General features: G+C 35.1%; 1 protein-coding gene across 1 annotated transcript; it reads left to right on the top strand.

Moving 5' to 3' along the window:
* Positions 1-8,244: 8,244 nt before the first annotated feature.
* On the top strand, positions 8,245-11,036 carry LOC127903095 (uncharacterized). The gene is made up of 3 exons (XM_052443757.1): positions 8,245-10,269; positions 10,352-10,457; positions 11,020-11,036. Exons 1-3 carry the CDS (start codon positions 8,245-8,247, stop codon positions 11,034-11,036), a joined length of 2,148 nt encoding a protein of 715 aa, XP_052299717.1.
* The last annotated feature ends 6,380 nt before the right edge of the window (positions 11,037-17,416 follow it).

The following is a 17,416-nucleotide window of genomic DNA, read 5'->3' as shown; positions in this document are numbered from 1 at the left end:
GAATTAAAGCCAGCGGCAACAACAACCACCACCGGTGCAAAGATTTCAGGTGGCCAAAGCCATGCCACCACGTCGTGGCATATAAGGCACAAGTTGCGGTCACTATGATGCAGTTGATTGAAGTAAAAATGGCGGCCATCAAGAAAACAATGGTGGTCGTTTTCTGGCGGAGAAAGGCAAGCCACATGTGACCACTAGATAGTGGTAATAAGCTAGAAGCAGCAGCCATAGAAACAAAAAAGGAAAAATAGTGTTAGATTTTGATTTAGGGCTAGTTCAGGTCAACCCAGTCTATGATTGACGTTCAACGATCAACATTGCTGTTGACCTTAACTTTGACTTTGACTAGAAAATTTTCTTTTAATTTTTGGTGCAATTTTAAATTCGAATATTTATATGTTTATATATATTTTGAGATAAATTAATTGAAGCAACTTATTGCCGAAGTGATCTCTCTTGTGGAAATTAATTTGTTTTGGATTATAAACGATTGTATGTATGTAATTTTTGTGAATATCGATTAGCCCAAAGAAAGGTCCATATTTGACGGAATTGCATGTGCACCTATAGTAATAAACACGTGATGATTATTCGATTTTACATGTGAATCATAAACTAGCCCAAAGGAAGATTTATTGTTTGACATGTTCTTATTATCAGTATTTGATTACTACACAAGATATCACTTATAAGTTAATATTTTGTCCAAAGATGAAATATTAATGAAGTGTCCGGTATCTTTAGACAAGTTTACCTTTGTTTGAATTTATTTTTGTTTTGAGACTTATATAAGTTTGTTTTGTTTATTTGTTGTTCTTTGTTCAATTACATTTGCTGTTAATATTATTACCAACGTCAATTCTATTCCTACGCTAAATGGTTGTAACTTCAAGTTATGGTAAGAGGACCTCTTAATAGTTCTCACAGTCATGGATCTCAATACTACGTTAAGAGCTAATTTTCCCCCCTTGTTATATTTAAAGGTACCCTGATGATAAAAGGAAAATCGAAACGTGGGAGAAATCAAATCGCATGCGTATGATGATCATGAAGAAAGCCATACCGAAAGCATTCAAGGGTTCAATGTCTGAAAAGATAATTATGGCTAAAGAGTTCCTAGGAAAAGTTGAATAAAGGTTTATCAAGAACAAAAAGGCAGAAATATGCACACTCCTGACAAATCTAATTTCAATAAGGTATAAAGGCAAGAACAAGGGCAAGAAAAGAACAAGGATAAGGAAGCTATAGATACAACACTTCAAAAGAAAACAACAAAAGAAATCAGATGATGGGAAAGGTACTAGTTTTTTTTTTTAGGCTAAAGGGCATGATTTGGTTTGTTTTGAGGTTAACTTAACTTCCGTATTAAGACACACCTGGTGGATATATTCTATTGCAACAACTTACATCAGTGTGTCTATTTAGGGTTGCTTGAATTGTCGAAAGCCTAATGATGGTGAAAGATACATCCATGTGTGTGATGGTAAGACGATTAAAGTTAAAGTAATTGAAAATTTTAGATTATTATTAAAGATAAGATTTTATTTGGATCTTGATGGAACATTTATTGTTTCATCATTTAGATAGAATTTGATTTCCATTTCTCCATTGGACAAATCTGATTATTCTTATTCATTTGGAAATGAAAAATTCAATTTCTTTCATGATTCAAAACTGGTTGGTTCTAGTTTTTTATTCAACAATGATAATCTTTATATACTTAACACAATTGCTTCATTTAATGAATCTCTGCAATTCATAAGATGAGGCTTAGTGAGAAGATTAATCAATGAGAATTCGGCTGCATTATTGCACAAGAAATTAGGTCATATTTCCAGACGGAGAATAAAAAGACTTATGTCAAACAAAATTCTCGATCCCTTAAATTATATAGATTTTGATATTTGTGTTAACTATATCAAAGGGAAATAAAACCAATAAAAGGAGATTTGAAGCCAACATGACTTTGCCCGTTTTAAAACTCATACATACATACATTTGTAGGCCATTCTCTATGATATCTTAGAATGATCAATAATATTTTATGACGTTCATAGACGATTTTTCTAAATGTGGCTACTTATGTCTCATTCATAAAAAGTCACAGTCTTTGGATATGTTTAAAAATTTAAAGGTTGAAGTTGAGAACCAACTGAGCACAAGAATCAAAAGCGTCATATTTGACTGTAGTGATGAATACTATAACAGATATGAAGGTTCAAGCGAACAACGTCCAAAACTATTTATTAAGTTCCTAGCAGAATGTGGTATCATCTCACAGTATACTATGCTAGGTTTGTCCATTATGAATGATGTTACTGAAAAACGAAACATGACACTTAAAGACATGGTGATGAGTATGATTTGTCATTTTACCTTACTAAAATCACTATAGGGAGAAGCACTTAAAACTACAACATATATCCTTAATAAGGTTCCAACTAAAGCAACCGCTAAAACCTCTTACGAGCTTTAGATACGCAAGAAACCTAATCTAAAACACTTACATGTTTGGGGATGTCCAGCTGAGGTAAGACCTTATATGCCTAATGAGAAGAAATTAGACTCAAAGACAGTGAGTTGCTATTTTACTAGATACTCTAAAAGATTCAGGGCTACAAATTTTAAAATCCTATGACTAAGTCAATTTTTGAGTCAGGGGGAGATACAGGTAGGAACTTTGTCTCTTTGAAGAGGAATGTATTGCTATTCCCATAGATGTTATCAGTATTGATAAGGGTTTCATTCCTAGCTTTATTTAAGATACATAGGTCAAAACAACATTTGAGAATTAGCTATATTACAAGTTGTTCCAAAGAACAAACTTTACCACCTTAAGAACCTATACAATTAAGGAGATTTACTATAGATAAAAAGAAATGCAGTGCCAGATGACTATGTTGTATTTCTCCAAGAACATAAAGTAGACATTAGAGTTAAGAAAGACGATCCAATCAATTTCCACCAAGTCATGTAAAGTTCTAAGTCTAAGAAGCGGATTATGCCAAAAGGTTTGAAACTTATTGGTTGCAAATAAACATTTAAGACCAAAGGGGACTTAAAAGGCAACAAGGAGAGGTATAAGGCACATCTTGTCACAAGGGGCTTTGCGTAGAAAAAAAAGGCATCGACTATAAAGAGACTTTCTCTTTGGTTTCGTCGAAAGTCTCTTTTATGATTATAATGGCATTGGCAATGCATTTCAATCTTTAGTTACATCAGATGAATGTTAATACAATATTTCTCAATGGTGACATTGATGGGACAATATATATGATGCAACCAGAAAACTTTGTGTCATGAGACCCAAAGAATATATGATGCAAATTTAAGAAATCCATCTATAAGCTCAAGCATGCATCTCGACCATGGTATTTCAAGTTTCATCAAGTGATAACCTCATTCGGTTTTGAGATAAATTTGGTTGATGATTACATATACTATTAGTTTTGTGTGAGTAAGTATATTTTTCTAGTTTTATATGTCAATGATATTTGACTTGCCAACAATGATATAAGTATTCTTGAACTAGAGATTTCTAATTAAAAATTTTGAGATAAAAGATCTTGGTGACGCCTCTTTTGTATTAGGCATATAAATACACCGAGATCGCCCTGTGGTATTCTTGAACTATCACAAAAGAACTATATCGAAACGGTTCTCAAGAGATATGTCAAGTAAGATTGAAAACCAGGTGATTACCCTATGGTTAAAAGAGACAAGTTTAGTCTCAATTAGTGCCCTAAGAATGATTTTGAGGAAAAGAAAATGCAGAAAATTCTTTATGCTCAGTAGTAAGAAGTTTGATGCATGCTCAGGTTTGCACATGACCAGATATTGCATACGTTATTGGGATGCTGGGCAGTTATTTAAATAATCTAGGAGTATACCATTGGAAAGTAGCCAAATAGACCTTGCGGTACTTACAGAGAATAAAATACTACATGCTCACATATTAGAGGTCAAATCAACTTGAGATTGTTGGGTAAATTGATTTTAATTTTGCTGGATGCCAAAATAGTATGAAATTCACTTTGGGTTATATTTATCTGCTAGTTATGGGTGTTGTTTCCTAGAAAGTTGCTAAATAGTCTCTTATAGCATCTTTTACAATGGCAGCAGAGTTCATACCAAGTTATAAGACATCTAATCATGGGATATGGCTACGGAATTTGTCATGGGACTATGTATAATAGATGATATTGATAAACCACTCAAGTTATTTTATGACAACAAGTCAATAGTGATGTATTCCCATAGCAATAGAAGCTCAACAAAGTCGAAGTATATAGACATCAAGTTATTAGTTGTTAAAGAAAGAATCCAATATGGATAGTTGTCTATAGAGCACATAGGCACAAACTCCATAATTGCAGATCTGCTTACTAAGGGATTAGGGATTATCACCTAAGATGTTTCATGAGCATGTTCCACGTATGAGTGTCATGTCATTAAAAGATATTTTAGTGGGATTGTGAATTTAGGTGCTCTTATAATATAAACATTTTTCAGTCAATTTATGGATATTTAGGTTATTTTCTATAAAAATAAAGTTTTGGTTTATTCAACTTTGATTTTGATATGGTTTGATCTCACTAAGGTTTAAGGTGGACCTGTTGAAAATATGCATGTTAAGATCATATTGTATGAAATTTCCATGTTACATATCCACATCATGATCCATGTCATTCAGTTATATTGACACAATGACAATTGGTGGGTTGAGTTACAATAGTTGTAATGAAGGCGGCTTTGATTCTATATTGGTATGACCGATAGACAGGTTTGGTTATAAATACATTTCGATAATGACAGTAAGGTTTAACTTATACGGTTATTTTCACAAAGTATAATATAAGGCTACACGTATAGCCTAAGTGAGAGATTGTTGGATTTTTAATTTAGCATTGTTGGATCCTTAATTCAACATTGGGTTTATATGTAAATAATTATGTGTTGCAGATTGTCATATAGAGTTAAGCTCAATTAAAAGTGATCTATTAAGGTTTTCGGTAATATGAACTTTAATGTGATTGATAGAGTGCAGGCCTTTAACATGTATAGAATTAAGGGTAATTTCAATTTTTATGATGGGTTGAAATATGAATACGTAAAGACATAAGAAAAAGTTGTCTATATAAGTGGTCATGATACCCAAGTCACATGTATTGTTTTATTCTCTCTAACATCCTATTATCAGAGAGAGAGCACAGGAAAAATTAAAGGATTCTCTAGGATAACATGTAGATCTGTAAGGCCAACCACACAACTCTAAAAAGCAATTAAGCACTATGGATTCAGATACACTTCAGGATATTTTGATATTAATTCTTAGTGATACAACATACATGTTCCTGAATTATAGGTAATGGTTTTCACCAAAAGAATTTCTTGTTCTAACATTTGTGACTCTATAATTATTCTCTAAACATATTGTCGCACACTAATGTTTAGCTTGAAATGATTGGTCGGCCATGATTAGGGACCGTGCGATGTGCAACTGAGGATGTCACTAAAATACCACAAAACAAAATTCAATATATTTACACACTCCTATATATATATATATATATATATATATTTGTTTTAAAAACTAATATCTAGACACCCAAAAAAATAACAAAATTAATTAAAAAAATACTATTAAATTCTCTTAAATTTTTTGTATCAATTTCCGCATGGAATGAATCACAAATTCACATGCATTTTGCATGTCATGAATTCGAATGCATTTTGATATTTACTTATTAATTCTTTTCTTCAAAAAAAAATTACATGGCAATTTCGAAGTTCGGAATGTAAAAACATGATTATGTTTAGGGGTAGGCAAATTCAAGTTCGAATCAACTTATTTGGGTTTGGGCCGATCAGATTGGGAAAAAGGTAATCTAATATCTAGACACCCAAAAAATAACAAAATTAATTAAAAAAAATACTATTAAATTCTCTTAAATTTTTTGTATCAATTTCCGCATGGAATGAATCACAAATTCACATGCATTTTGCATGTCATGAATTCCAATGCATTTTGATATTTACTTATTAATTCTTTTCTTCAAAAAAAAAAATTACATGGCAATTTCGAAGTTCGGAATACAAAAACATGATTATGTTTAGGGGTAGGCAAATTCAAGTTCGAATCAACTTATTTGGGTTTGGGCCGATCAGATTGGGAAAAAAGTAATCTAAATTTGTAATTTGATTCGAACTATCATTGGATTGAATCAAAAGTTCCGGTTTGAGTTCGAACCAGATCAGATTACAATTATATGCGAATCGAGTTGAGTTCGGATTATATTCAGATTAGGGGTAATTTTGAGTCTTTTTTGTTTAATTTGAGTTTTGTTTTTCAAATTGCTTTAGTTATTAGAAGATTTCTAATTTTCAACAAAAAAACTATTATTATGAAATCAAATAAATAGAAATAAAAATTAACTATTACTATTGGATATGGTCTAGTTATTTACACACTCCTAAGATTTATATCTAAAATTATATTTGTTTTAATTTATTGTCAACCCAATCAATTTTTCGGATCGAATCACGATCTGATTGAGTTGGCCAAAATCCCACCTCATTAGGTTGAAGGTTTTGTCTGTATTTGATCCAAACTTGAATTTTTTTAGATCGGATTGGGTTATTTAATGGGCAATTTTCAGAAACCTCCCCTGAGGTTTGATATAATTTCACTTAGATGGCGAGTTTGATTGTATTCTCACTTACCTCCCCTGCTGTTAGTATACATACGGTTTGACCGTTAGTTGACGAGGGTAAATATGTAAAAGACAAGGTGAAATTATAAAAAAATCAAATAACAATAAAAAATGGTTCAAAATCTATTGGACAATTGTATTAACCGATTAGACACAATATCCATTGTGTAAAAGAGTGTTTTTCTCTTTCTCTTCTCTTTCCTCAGCACAAAAAAGCAATGGTTGTCAATTTCTCACCATTTTCACTCCACTCACCTACTCTCATCTACTGGAACAAAAAGAAATACACATCAAGAACATACATAACCCATGAAGAAGAAAAACATAGGTGGTCGGAGAAGGCCACCGACCGGTGACGATCAACGGCGATCGGAAGGTGCCACTGTTATTGGAGTTTGTAAGAGGTTAGTTACTTGATGAAAGTCTAAAATTTATAAATACCTTTGGTTTTCTTGTTTTTGGAGTTTTATAAGTGGTTGTTGGTTGTGTTTTATTTGTCTTGTTCATGGGTTGGCGGTGGAAAAATTGATTAAAAGGAAAATGAGTTTAGCCATATGTGGCCATGAGTTGAAAAAATTTAATTATTAGTTATTTTATGTTTGTGATTTACACCATACATAGTGTAATAAGGCTACAAAGCCAAAAAATTGTTATTGTTATGCAAATGGGTGTGTAAAATAGAAGTAGTCTTAGCTGCAATTTTTATTTTTCCCGCCAAAGTTTGCTTAAGTTGATATGTTTATGAATTTGCAGTGTTTGTGTGCGCCCGTCGCAGAAACACAGTTTCTGCGTTTTTGGGTGACAAGTTTGTCTCCCGTGCGACAAGACATTGTCGCACTAATACAGACTGAGTTTTTGGGTGACAATGGTGTCGCACGTGCGATGAACTGCTGTCGCCCGTAATGCGTTTCTGTGTTTTAAGGCGACAGTATTGTCGCACGGGGGACAAGTCTTGTCGCACAAAAACAGTGTTTTTGTCTGTTGTGTGGCGATATCCTCTTGTCGCACATACATTCTGTGTTTTTGGGCGAAAGTTTTGTGTCTCCCGTGCGACAATTGTGTGTCGCACGAACACAATTTCTGTTTTTGTAGGCGACAAATAGGATTTTTGGGCGACAAGTGAAACAATGTTTTTGTGTTCTGTGTGGTGACATGCTCCTGTGTCACATAAAAAATTCTGTATTTTTGGGCGATATGGTTGTCTCCCGTGCGACAAGATTGTCGCACGTACTCAGTTTTTGTTTGTTATGTGACATGAAAAATTTTAAAATGTATTATTATTATCATTTTTCTTTATTATTGTAACTGTTGTTGTTGTTGTTTAGCAATGTCATTATTATTATTATTATTCATAATTATTGCTTTACTTTCACTTATTAACGTGTGCTTATTCACATATGATAGAGACGAAAGGCCAGTTGAAATGGACTGCTTTGACTTAGCGGATCAGAATGAGTTTGCTCTCTCTGATTTCAATGATGAGGTTAATGAAGTTTAGCAAGGGACGGCAATAGAAGATTTGGTTGAGATGATGGCAACAAATGACGATAGAGATGTCTTTGTAGATGAATGTACAGAAAATAATATTGAAAATGATTTACCTCATGCTGATAGCGAAGGAGAGGTTAATGAAGTTGTTGACGCTGTGCTTGATAATGGGTTAGATGACTACCAATCTGGTGATGATAGTGGTTGTAATTTGGATGAAACTGATGATGAGGCTGCGAACGAAGCTTGTTATCGATATGAGCGAAACTCAGGTGGTTTTGAGTTTACAGCTGATGGTGAAAATATTGTACTTAAACCAGGTCAGTTGTTTAAGGATGTAGATGAATTCAGGAAGGTTGTGAAGGTGTATGCAATAAAGAATGCATTCAGATTAGAAAGAGTAAAGAATGAAAAGTCAAGAGTTACACTTAGGTGTGCTACTACAGGATGTACTTGGAGGCTACAAGCTAGTCCTAACTGGAATAAAGGTAATTTTCAGATCAAGACATACTGTTCAGAGCATACTTGTGTAAGAAACACCGAGAATTACGAAGCAACATCAACATGGATAGCTATTTCCTTTCTTCATCTGTTCAGGGCTAATACTCAACTGCCAATTGATGTCATTGCATCAGAACTGTTCAGAAGATATAGAATAACTTGCTGCAATCAAAGGCTATATCGAACAAGAAACAAAGCATTAGAACTGTTGGGACAAGACCATAAAGTAAGCTACACCAAACTATTCAGGTATATGCATGCCATACTTGCTTCGAATCCTGGATCCACTGTATCATTAGATGAAGATTGGTTAGGAGGTGGCGTGGATCCTTATTTTAGGAGATTCTTTGTGTTCTTTGATGCAAGCAGAAGGGGATTCTTTGGGGGTTGTAGGCAATTCATAGGCATTGATGGTTGTTTTCTAAAAGGACCCTATAAGGGAGTGTTGTTGTCTGCAGTTAGTGTGGATGCCAATTATGGTATTTACCCATTGGCTGTATGTGTAGTAGAAAATGAAAACACAGAGTCTTGGGTGTATTTTCTGGAGAAATTATATGAACAAATAGGCTGCAATTATGGGGAAGGTTTGTGTTTTATCAGTGACAGACAGAAGGGGATACTAAATGCATTAGACAAGGTCTTTCCTCATGCTTTGAAGAGATACTGTTGCAGACACATTTATGCTAACTTCAAGGAAAAATTTCTCGGTGTTTTGCTTAAGAAACCATTCTGGCAAGCGTGTAGAATTGCAAATGTTTCTTATTTCAGGAGACATATGGCTGAGTTGAATGAAATCAGTCCCGCTGGACATGATTGGTTGATGCAAATACCCGTAGTTTGTTGGGCGAAGCATTGTTTCCCTGCCCATACTAAAAGTAACCATGTCACCAATAACATGTCCGAGTCTTTCAACAACTGGATAAAAAATTATAGAGGCATGCCGATCCTCCGAATGCTTGAAGAAATTAGGAGAAAATTGATGACACTCATTCACACGAGACAACAAGAAGTTCTCGCTTGGCAGGATAAGTTGCCTCCAGTTGTTAGGAGGAGAGTTACGAGAGAAAAGGAGGCGGCTAGATCATTGACTGTGATATTTGGTCACAACCAGACATTTGAGGTCATGGAAGATGTGTCCAAGAGGACTGTTGTAGATTTGTTAGGAAAACATTGTGATTGCAATGAGTGGGACATATCAGGGCTGCCTTGCAAACATGCAATTTGTTGCATTGATGCCATGAGGTTCAACGTGAATGACTTTGTCCACCCATTGTTGAAGAAAATATCATTTCAGAACACTTATTCGCACCAATTATATCCAATGCCTGATGAGAGTAAATGGCCTCTACTTCTGCACAATAATCTTCAACCACCAATTATCAGTAGATGTGCTGGTAGGCCTCAGACCAAGAGAAAGAAAGAATTGGGTGAAGCAAAGTCCTTCAAAAGGAGTTCGAGTGTGAAATGTTCGAGATGTGGTCAGTGGGGCCACAATAAGAGGGGTTGTAAGGCACCTATACAGTGTTTGAAGTTGAAGAAAGCGGAACTGAAGCGAAATTCAGCAAAGGTGAGTTATTACAATTTTGTTGTTTATTTTTATGCATTACTATTTATCCTCCAACATATCAACTACTAATATATATATATAGGGAAAAGGTCGTTGCTCCGGTTCAAAGTATGCTGATGATGGCATTGCTTCAAATGCTGCATCTACTGAAAATATGGTGTCAACTCAGTCCAGTGTCATTGGACATGGTATTATCCTAATAATCTCATTTATATTTTGTTTACAATGATGAAATAATATATACTTAATTATTAGATAATCTTCTAATTATCTATATTTACAATTGAAGGACAATTAACTGAAGAGTAACAAGTTTGAAGTACAGTGCATTCAGCAGCATGTCAGTAGCACAAATGTCTTATTTTTTGTAAAGATGGCAGCACCCGAACTCATCCCATACAATACATTCTTTTGAGGGATCTGATGATACAACACCTTTTCAGTACGAGCAAGGCAATTGAGATGTCGTATCATCTTTTTGTACTCAATCATAGGCACAAGATTGAGTTTTTGTATATTTTGTATAAATGTTATACTAACATAGTGACAATGCCATGTATAAAGTATAACTCAACTATCTATCATGGCACACTGTTACTGTAGTTATTATTTTTGTTCTTTTTGTATATATGGGCGACTGCTAGTTGTATAGGCTGATGAAATTCAGTCAAATTGTTATTGTGATCAACTGTAAGCTGCGGAAATGCACATGTTTGTGTTATTTAATTAACTGATATTAATGTTTTTTAGGTTTCGGCATAAATTAAAATGTTTGCTATTTGTATCGTCGGTTGGGTGACAAACAACTTGATGGAGAGTATAGTCTATTGCTGAGAGAAGTAAATTAAGTTTTTGTAGTTTTTTATTTCACCTCCAGGCAAAAATTCTGAATTTTGGGGTGACAAGCATTGTCGCACGGGAGACACAGCTTGTCTCCCCAAATTTCAGAATGCTTGTATCGACATTGCAAAAACAAGCATTCTGAAATTTGGGGAGCCAAGCTGTTGTCTCCCGTGCGACAATGCTTGTCACCCCAAATTTCAGAATGCTTGTTTCGATATTTCAAAAAACAAGCATTCTGAATTTTGGGGAGACAGATTTGTCGCTCGGGAGACAACAGCTTGTCTCCCCAAATTCCAGAATGCTTGTTTTTGCAATGTCGATACAAGCATTCTGAAATTTTGGGAGATAAGCTGTTGTCTCCCGAGCGACAAATCTGTCTCCCCAAAATTCAGAATGCTTGTATCCAAAAAGTTGGAGCGACGACTGCTCGTCTCCCGGGAGATAAACATTGTCTCCCTAAATTATAGGATGTTTGCTTCTCTCAGGATCAACGGATTCAATTTTGCTACAAAGACCAAACCACTAATATTTGACACAAGCTGCTATCAACCTATAACAGAACTCAGATTCTCACCAACCAACATCTCAACAATCAACTCATTAACACAAGGTATCAAAACAGATATAATAACAATCTTCAATATATGAATTTTCAGTTCGGTCGACACAAGATTCAATAATTAATATAAAAGAGTAATATATCATTTATAACATAATATCACCGTTAAATATGTCAATGGCAATCTTCCTCCTAAAATAATGTCCATGCCAACTGTCAAAATTAAATTGTAGCTTGAACATTAAGTACATTGTAAACATTAACATAAAAACCCCACAATCGCCGCTTCCAGGCTGTTGTTGAGGCACATCATCAATGCTCACCAGTTTCCAGGGTTCCGCACTACGTAAGTTTGGCCGGTTGTCATAAAACCCAACATCTTCGAGCCATTGGGGAAAGATAACTTGAAGTGGCTTCAAAAACTGACCATACGTTTTGTCCTCGCGAAACTCCTTCATTGAGTCATAGATCTCTATCTGCTTGTGCTGGAAGTCTACCCGGGCTACAACCCAATGGTTATCTTCCAAGTTAATTGGAATTAAAACCTGTAGATGGCCATAAGAATTCGTATCCAATGTGAAGAAATCATAAAATCAACTAATTATTATTATCAGAACTATATTGAACCATGTAGGAACACACACCATATCAACGTCCGCAAACGGTTTTGATTTCGTGTCTTCCCGACCGACAATGTAAGTGTTCAGCCTGGTATAATCTAATGAATGTAGATCACAATCACCGTTATTCCATTGAGCCTTCAAAAAAACCTATTGAATTCATCGCAATCAAATATTTCAATGTTATATTTTAGTACAGGGTAGTAAATTGATGATTGGAACTGCAAGTCTCTTATCCAAAAAAAGACATCTGTATGCGTGCAACGTTGATATAAGGCATTTGGATATTGCTGCTGCTTTTCACTTATCAACCGGTAGTATTCATGGATATGCTGAACGTGGCAAATACATATGTCAAACAACCAACTTAATTTAATCATAAGTAAATTAAATAAAGATTAACAATAATTACCTCATCACCTAGCCACCCCATTGAGTCTTTCCCCAACAATGTTCTATAAAATTGCATCGATTGATGGATCTCACGATCAACTGCAACGTTACCAGCAAGCCATTGCTCAAACTCATGAAATAGTGTCGGATCATCCAATCGTTTAAGTGGATTGATATCGACAATCATCCTTTCGTCAATCTCGCCATTCGTTGCCTCTGCGGTGGGGAGACTCTTAATGCCCCTTACTCGCTTGTAAGTATGTAAGTATGGACTTCTAAGGACATGTGACGTCCTATATGGACGGCCAAATTTGCTAATGCCGGGATGTGCTTCCTTCAGGATTTGCACGCTGTCATCGTTTAAGTCCCCATATAAACTCAATGACATCGGGGTGTGCTCATATTGATCTCCAACATCGTTAGGGACCTGTCAACAATAAAAAACTGTTATTGTCAAGTACTCTAGTTACAATGTAGTCAACCAAAAGGAACAACTATTTAAATAACTCACCGTGTAAGAGTTACTCATTGGGGTATCACTGTAGGAGCGATTGAATGAATTACCGGTATATGAATTAATAAACTCCGTAACAGATTTCGCAAACTGTCTCTGCTCTTGTCTAAACTCTCTCTGTTCTTTTCTAAATTGTCTCTGCTCCTTACGCTCAGCCGCAGCTTCGGACAACATCGTATTCATCATTTCTTTCATGTCAATAATGGAATGATCAATCCTCTCTATTTGATAGATGACATCATCATGGGAAACCTTTGCTTTTGTCTGTGATCATAGCGAAAAAAAAAACTTTATGTATAATTTATTAAATCTTACACTTTCGTGAAACAAATAGTTAAAATGCCGAAAATAACATATAACCTCATGCGAGTCGTTGGCTTTATATTTGTCGTGAACAGGTGGCTCAGCATCTACTTCTTATTCATCACCAACTGGTGTCTTATTTTTGTCCTCTTCGATGGGCGGCACGCACATGTTGGGCTGATGCTGCAACGAAAACAAATTATACAGCTTGCAACAGTTCGACATTGGTAACATAATGTTATAACTAAGTTGAATAATTTTATTACATTATACACCCACTGTGGGATTTGTTTCATGTAATCCTGCACGCTTTTCCACAATAGCGTGTCCTTCTCGTGCGTGGTTGGATTGAGAGTTTGTTTAACAACTCCCTGTGCATAAAGAAATTGAAATTTCTTGTAAACCGAAGTATCTATAATTTACTAAATCTCACAACCAATGTAAAAATATATGTAATACTTACAATACGAGTCTTGTCGTTGAAAAACTTATAGACCTCAGTAAAACATATTCTTGTGGATGAAACACCTTCCCACTTCAATATACGTGGAGTCTTCTTTTTGGTTTTGATGGCCCACTTTTCGTTTACAAACCCTTCACATACTTCGAACAACCAAGCCTATACCAAGTGAAAATATAAATTTCGGAAGCAAAACAAGCTTAATGATTAAAAAGTACATAACAAAACAAGCATAACTTTTTATCAGATATCAACGCACCTGCATCCCAGGAGAAAAGCCATAAATGTTGTACTTCACTTCTTTAAGACTAAAATCCTGGAAAAGCTCTGATTTTTGATTCAGTGCGGTATCCAAACTGTCGTATACAGTTTGCCAAGAGGAACGACCCCATGGAAGACTTCTAAAGTACTCAAGATCATCGACTTCGTATAGCAACTTTGAATTTGGTTTACGCTCATCTTTTCTTCCATTGAGCACTCTATCCGCAAAATAATACAGCGCGATCTTTAGCGCATCAACATCGTCCACGTCATTAAAGTTCAAAGCCTCAAATCTTGCGTCAAATTCTTTAAGGGTCGCTCCTAGATCCCCATCAAAATACAAATCACGTAACCTGTGTTGTACCCCAACCTTTGCTTTTCTGTGTATGTCATATACACCATACTTAAGTCCGGTAACTAAACACCACTCATCGATTGATAATCGTGCTAATTGGCCACATAATTCAAACCACATCTGATCTTCATCATGCTTATCATGTGCTACTTGCCTAAGTAATGCGTTGTGCACAATTGCGCCACTGAAGACATAGGCATCCATTTTTGCGAACTGGCAAAAAATGTCTTTCTTGAATAATCTTAATTGTTGTCTCGTCAACTTCCTTTTGATGGCTTCCATGACATTTCCAAATTTAGAGGTATTTGTAATACGCCCGGGGAAATGTTCCGATGCCAGAATCTTCATCATGCCTGGTTTCTTTCTTGGACCGGGTGGATTACGCTTAGACCGCGGCTTCTTGGCCATTATATCTGCAAATCCAATTTTTTATTCATTAATCAAAATCATAGCTCAAAATATTACAAATAAACACATAAACATCTTTCTACAATTTTGTAAGACAAGATTGTCGCACGGGAGACAAGAACTTGTCGCTTAACATTACAGAGCAATTTCATGGGACAAATAAAAATACTACTAATAAAAGTCATCACCGCATGTTCCTTGAGAAGAAACTTAAATAAAAAATTAAAATTAAATGGATGCATGTCACGGGCGCAATGGCAACATAAAATGGGGCACGCGGGACAGCAAAGCAAAGCGCGCCTAATGGACGCTCGTCGCCCGGACAACAAGCACTCGTCGCCCGCGCAATGGCACTCGTCGCCCGCGCAATGGCACTGTCGCGCGCGCGAGACAAGCACGCGTCGCGCGACAAGCACTCGTCGCCCGCGCGACAAGCAAGCGTCGCGCGCGAGACAAGCACACGTCGCGCGCGCGACAAGCACGCGTCGCGCGCGACAATGCTGCAAACTTTGTAAATGTGTTTTTATCTCGTTTTTTCGCAGATTTGTTGTGTTGCATGATGAGCTTACAAATTTTGTCTTCCCATCAATGTGTCATTCTACTTAATTTACTTAAAATGAGACAAATAAACCGTAAGAGGTATTTTGTCGAACACCTCATGTGCCATTTTTTACCTACCAATTTAATTAAGCCGTTTTTTTATATTTACACAATAATCAATCCTAATACTCATCTATAGTCAATCTTACACTCATCTAGCTATCAATATCATTTCATTTCATTTCGATATAAATAAATATGGTTAAAAAAGAAAAAGAAAAATGATTTATATAAAAGGAAGAAGGAGATGGGTTGAATCCAACTTTTTAGCCTAAATATTGAGTACTTACAGTAGTAATTAATTAAAAGACCAGCTGGGCTTGAGAAAATGTTTGTTCCTTTCCTGTTAAATTAAAAGATAAAATAAAAAACATATAAATTAATTGATTAATGGATGATGGGGGGAAGCAAGTATTGTGTAGTGTGTGTAGAATATATAGATGGAGGAGAGTCATAGTACCAAGAGCTGCAACTTTCTGAAAAATTCGGCCAAAATGGGGAGAGCAAACCTAAGTTCAATTTGGAGAGAAGATGAGGTAAGTGTATATCACCCTATTTTTGTCCATAAACACACTCATTGGTAAACGAATCCGTATAAAGTTGTTGGCGCCAAATCCTAGGCTTGGTTTTAAGTGGTTTGGATATTTTAGTAATTTTACAAGTCAACTAACGGTCAAACCGTATATATACTGACGGCAGGAGAGGTAAGTGAGAATACAATCAAACTCACCATCTAAGTGAAATTATATCAAACCTCAGGGGAGATTTATGAAAATTGCCCGTTATTTAATCATGAATGGATACATTTATGATGAGTAGTCTTAAGTACTAGGCTTATTTTGGGCCCAAGCCACAAGGTTGGCATGCAACCTCACCACAAGTATATAATGAGCTCATACAACCTTATAAGGTCGAACAATCTTTTTCATAACATGTGGTTACGGTGGAATTTCGAAGAAGCCCATATGTGGGGAACTATTTGTGTCGCTGGGTGTGGAATGTTCCTTTAACCTCTCTGTTCATCCAGTTGCGTCCTCATCGCAGTGTTAGCAGCCATTGACAATCATTGAAGATTAAGCTAATCGACCATTTAACATAATGTTATTTATGGGCCGTTGACATCCTTGTAGTTTGGTTAAATAGCCCATTGCCAGGGGCGGATTCAAGAATTTATTTTTTGACTCGGATTAATTTTTATTTATTTTTTTATGAATATTATTGTGAATGTTGGTGTGCATAAATTGTAAAAAGACATAAGTATCAAACAGTGCGATATCAAAACTCTTAGTAAAATAAATTTATGTAACAAATTAAAGGTGATAGTAGTGCAACAGATGAGCTTATAAATTATTAAAATTGTATCAATTTTTTTTTTATGAAATTTTTTATTTCATTGATAGAAAAGGTGAAATATTTGAATAATTAATGTACTAAAAAGCAAGTTAGTATGATTGTAAAGAAAATAAACAATGAAATTATGAAAATGTTATAAATTTTTGTGTATTTGTAAATTTTTAATAGATGCTATAATATAATAGCATACTTTTCTTTCATTTAGAGAATCATATATTTGTTTTATAATAAATTAAAATAATAATATTATTTTAACTCACAATGATTTCAATTTATATAATAAATATATAATTTAATCATTTTACAAAATAAGACTTAGGCCTTCATCTATAAAATGCATCTAGTATAATTTTAATTTTTTAAACAATAAAACCCTGAAAATGCACGTGGAGTTCAGTTATTGGGCTAGATTCGCGTAAGTCAAGAGCATCGCGACTTTTCTAAACGAGAACGAGCACTCGTTCGCAGCGTAGAAAAG

The sequence above is a fragment of the Citrus sinensis genome, chromosome 6, assembly GCF_022201045.2.
Source record: "Citrus sinensis cultivar Valencia sweet orange chromosome 6, DVS_A1.0, whole genome shotgun sequence".
Lineage (NCBI taxonomy): Eukaryota > Viridiplantae > Streptophyta > Magnoliopsida > Sapindales > Rutaceae > Citrus > Citrus sinensis.
Note: the sequence above shows the minus strand (reverse complement) of the source record. Positions and strands in the feature narration are given on the sequence as shown.